The sequence below is a fragment of the Monodelphis domestica genome, chromosome 5 (assembly GCF_027887165.1).
Source record: "Monodelphis domestica isolate mMonDom1 chromosome 5, mMonDom1.pri, whole genome shotgun sequence".
In the NCBI taxonomy this organism is placed as follows: domain Eukaryota; kingdom Metazoa; phylum Chordata; class Mammalia; order Didelphimorphia; family Didelphidae; genus Monodelphis; species Monodelphis domestica.
Genome location: NC_077231.1, coordinates 28844185 through 28849174, shown reverse-complemented (window position 1 = coordinate 28849174; position 4990 = coordinate 28844185). Strand labels below are relative to the sequence as shown.

At 34.3% G+C, this 4990-nt stretch overlaps 1 protein-coding gene across 1 annotated transcript; it reads left to right on the top strand.

The window, feature by feature from the left end:
* Window positions 1–1143: 1143 nt before the first annotated feature.
* LOC100617827 (olfactory receptor 6C75) lies at window positions 1144–2478 on the top strand. The gene has a single exon (XM_016425632.2). The coding sequence runs from the start codon at window positions 1361–1363 to the stop codon at window positions 2297–2299; it is 939 nt and encodes a 312-aa protein (XP_016281118.2). The 5' UTR covers window positions 1144–1360; the 3' UTR covers window positions 2300–2478.
* Window positions 2479–4990: the final 2512 nt, after the last annotated feature.

Genomic DNA, 4990 nt, shown 5'->3' with positions numbered 1-4990 from the left:
TCACACAGCTACCAAGTATTTTGGCTTTGGATTGAATAAGTGTTTTCCTGACTTCAGGTTCAGTACTCCCTCCACAGCACCCATCTAACTGAATATCTCCTTGCTGCAATACTCTGGGCATATCTCAACCCCTTTTGCTTAGCCCTTTCACCTCCATCTTAGAGTTATTAATGCAGAATATCTCTTTTCAAGTACTACATACTAAAAAATAGAAATAGGTCCAAGAAGTCAGATACATTTGTGAATGGCTATTCCATATGTAATTAATTGAAAGTATAATACTTCAGGGCACATGTCTCACTCTTGGAGGTTAAGATAATGCAGAATATCTAGCCTACTGGGAACCAGACATCATCTCAGGAAAAAAAAGAATTTTTAAGAATAGAGAAGCCACACTAATCTTTGTTTTCTGTCATCTTTTTCTAATGGTTGTTGAATATAAGAATATGAATTTTTAAATAGAAGATAGGTGAATTTGACTTACAGATTAAAAGAAAAAAATGACTAAAATAATATAAATGAGAGAAAAACTTTTTAAATAATAGAAGCTAACTGTTGTGAAATGATAAAGAAAGATCTTAGCCACAGAAAAGAGATACAAAAAGGCTTCATTTTCTTGTAGAAACTGATGTCCATAGGTGTGGAATATTGCATATAATATTAGATTTACCAGGTGTGCTGAAATATTTTTCTTTTTTTTTTTTAAAAAGAAATTCTTTTTTATAAGGGATTGTTCTCCAGGAGAGGAATGGGGAGGGGAGAGGGATACAGGAAGACATCTAGATGATTAAAAACAATTATCAACAAACATTTATTTAATAGCAAGAAAATTAGAGTGAAACTCTAGTGATTAGGAAAGGCCTTCTGAACAAATGTTGACAAGAATATTTGCTTTGACACTATTTCCCTGGGTTCTTAGAGAAGATTTTCTTTCTTTTTTTTTTAAGTCATGAAAAACATATTTCAATAATGGGCATGTTGCAAAAAAAAAGAGAAAAAGTAAAAAGAAAGATAAAGTAAGTTAAAAAGTAGTTTTCAATCTGTACTTAAGAGTTTTTAATTTTCTTTCTGGAGCTGAATAGCATTTTTCATCCATCATGAGACCTTTGTAATTGTGACAGATAATTTATCAGAATAACTTAGTATTTCACAATTGATCACTGTGACAGTATAGCTGTGGCTGTGCATAATGTTGGAGTATATTTTCTAAAGAAAATTATATTGATAAAGAGATAGAATTCTCTCTCATTGACTTAATTGGCATTTCCATCCCACACTAGCTAACACTTTCATTCCTTCACCTCAATTCTGCAGATGATAGGAAGAGAAAAAAGTCCTAAACAAAGGAGAAAAAAGTAAAATGATAAACCACACATCAGTTACAGAGTTCATACTGCTGGGATTGACAGATGATCCACAGTGGCAAATGGTACTTTTCGTCTTCCTCCTACTTACCTACATGTTGAGTGTGACTGGAAACCTCACCATTATCACCCTTACCCTGCTGGACTCCCACCTACAGACTCCCATGTACTTCTTCCTCCGGAATTTTTCTTTCTTAGAAATTTCATTCACTTCTGTTTGTATTCCTAGATTCCTAGTAACTGTTGTGACAGGAGATAAGACCATTTCCTATAATGGTTGTGTGGCTCAGTTATTCTTTTTCATTTTCTTGGGAGTGACAGAATTTTACCTTCTTGCTGCCATGTCCTATGACCGCTATGTTGCCATCTGCAAGCCATTGCATTACACAACCATTATGAACAGTAAAGTCTGTATACTGCTCGTCTTTAGTTCTTGGCTGGCTGGGTTCCTGATCATCTTTCCACCTATTATCCTGCTGCTACAGTTGGATTTCTGTGCATCTAATGTCATTAATCATTTCATTTGTGACTCCTCTCCCATTCTGCAGCTCTCATGCTCAAATACTCGTTTCCTTGAACTAATGGCCTTTTTTTTAGCTGTGGTGACCCTTATGGTCACCTTGACACTGGTGGTACTTTCTTATACGTACATAATTAAGACAATTCTGAAAATCCCTTCTGCAAGTCAGAGAAAAAAAGCCTTTTCCACTTGTTCCTCCCATATGATTGTTGTCTCCCTTTCTTATGGCAGCTGCATTTTCATGTACATTAAACCCTCAGCAAGGGAAAGAGTATCTTTGAGCAAGGGAGTGGCTGTACTCAACACCTCAGTTGCCCCCTTGTTAAATCCCTTCATTTACACCCTAAGAAACCAGCAAGTGAAACAAGCCTTCAAGAATATGGTTCAAAAGATTATCTTTTCTTTAAATGAGTAATTTTTTGACATGGAAACTCCAAGTTACAATAAAACTCAATTACAATAAAATTTCAAGTTACCCTATTCCACTCTTTTCTCAACTCGTTCCATTTCAATTAATAACAAGTACATTTGATCACTTTTATATTTCTCAGAGTCAAATCTTATCTTTCCTCCAAATGAATTGTTTTTTCTTCCAGAGCCTTTTTAAATTCAATTTCCTTCAAATATCTTTTCATTTGAATTAATAGTAGAGTCTGAATTCATTCCATAAAATATCAGCTCAGAAAAATCAGGAATCCTGTGATAGCTTTTAATGACCTCTTACTAATTGTTCATTAGAAAAAGGTAAATTCATGTCTTTGAAAAACTTAAGTGTCATTTAAGCATATATCACTTTTTTCTTTTTAATTTTTAAGTAAAATTTTTTCTTATTTTTTCTCTCTACCAAATAAAATAAGGATTTGCATATACTAAGTAGAACTCAGAAAGGATACATGAAATCATTTCCGAGCTCCCTTAATGAATACATGTTCAATTATGTATATCTATACCCACACAAATATTCATATACCTATATATGTATATATACAACACTCAAACAATTGTTTACAAATAAGATATATACATATATGTATAAACGCATGTATACACATATGTATACATGTATATAATGTATCTTGCTTGGAAACCTTTGTATGTTGTTTATCCCATTTAGTTGTGAGCTCTCCCAATTACTAAAGTGTGATTTTCTCTCAATATCTAGAGATTATGGGTAGAAGATGTCTCATTTAGAGTTTAAAGATTATCCAATAAGAGCAAGAGAAGTGAAGTGACTTTGCCAACATTTTACTGGGGGTTAGAGGAAGAGTCACATTTGAGCCAGGTTTTCTTGGTGACTCCAAATCCAGACACTTTTCTCCATTCTACTATTTGCCTTAGGAATTTGCCTTAGGAAGCAAAATTATACTGACCATGTCTTTCCTCTTTACATATTCATTTATGATCTATTCAAAATGTTGTTTAGTATATTTAGATTATGGGAAGGTAGGGATCAAAAGTCACAGGGGATAATAGAAACAGCATTTGGAAGTAGAAGATGGATTCAAATCTTGGCTCTACCATCTAACTACCAGTGTGATGTTGGATTACAATCTATGTTCATCTAAGTTTCCTGACCTTTAAAATGAAAAAGTTGGATGAGATTTTCATTATGGATACTTTCAGCTTCTGTCTGTATGATTTAAACATTGTGCTAACTATTTTCTGTGAAAATTCATGTTAAAAAGCTATCTTCTTTTTATCCTGTTTGCTTGGCTACTTAAACTTTTAAAAAAATTATAAAGGAAGAAAGTTGTGCTTAAGTCAATCACAGACAAAAACAGATTTGTGGTGTAATTTCATTGTTAGAAATATTGGGATATAACTGACTGACTACTCAACTGATGGCAGAATGCCTCTTTTTGGATTCCATTTTTTGAATGACAATATCATTCTGAAGGTGGACTCTGCAAATCTAAGCTCATCAAGTAACAAAGGCAATATTGTGGAAGAAAAAGAAAAATATTCTGGCATTCTTTTTCATAGAGGATTTGGCATGATTACAAAATAGTCTGACCTCCTGTTCTATAAAAAAAAATCAGTAGCCATTTATTGGAAATTACTGTTGCATGCCATGTGTGGGAGGCATGATGATGAGTGATTGGATCTCCATTGTAGCCATGGAGAGAAAGAGAGTTAGCCTGCTAGGGAGACTAGCAGCTAGAGAGAGAGTGTGAGATAAGGGGAAGGACAGGAAAGATTGTTGACAGCATACCTGAGAAGGTTGAAGCAGAAGAATCATGGCACCATGCCTGGGGGCTATGATCTTTGTTTATTGTGACAAAGAGAAAGACTTTTATAGAAGGCTAAATATTAAGCATTACAACATTCTTGTGGGGTATTATTTTCCCATTGAATGATATTTATGAAAATGACTTCACAGATGAACATTACCAGGGTTGCTATTACCGATGCAAGCAAGTTGAGAAACAATGATAGCTAATATGTTCTTGGGGAAAGGCAGGTTTGGTACTTTTAGTCATGATGTTACAAGGACTTCTTTACTCTTAAGAGTGAGGGGGAACTTGGGGTTTAGTGATGACCTTTGGCTGAGAGCAGTACTGCCTTTGTGTGAGAGATTGGGACCTTGCCAGCAATCTCACACAAGCATGACTTCTTTCATCAGTGGGCCTCTCAAATTATTAAGATCAAGAGAAAGTAGATCCACTGAGTCATATTGAATCTTGACCTAGAGCTATGGTCTAATAGTTTTTTGTTCCCCAGCAAGAGACTGGAAGGCAGTTTTCAGTCCTGTATCTGCCTCTTTTGATAAATAAAACTCCATAAGAACCACAACAATATCACTGGCATCACAAAATATTTGTATCTCAATTCCTTCAACTAACAAACTGAAGGAATGACCCTTATTCTTTCCTTCTTCTATGCCTTCATAAAGAATCTTAGAATCTTAGTCTAACAGCTGCTAGAAACATTAGATGAAGGAATGTGCTGGGGCCAACTAATACTGTCTTAAGAAAATTTACCATTAAAATTTAAATCTATGCATTTACATATTGGAAAGTGGCAAATCCTACAAATAAGGGCTTGATTTATTGTTTTGTCTAGACTTACGAACAGATAGAAAATGTTAATAATGTTGATTAAACTT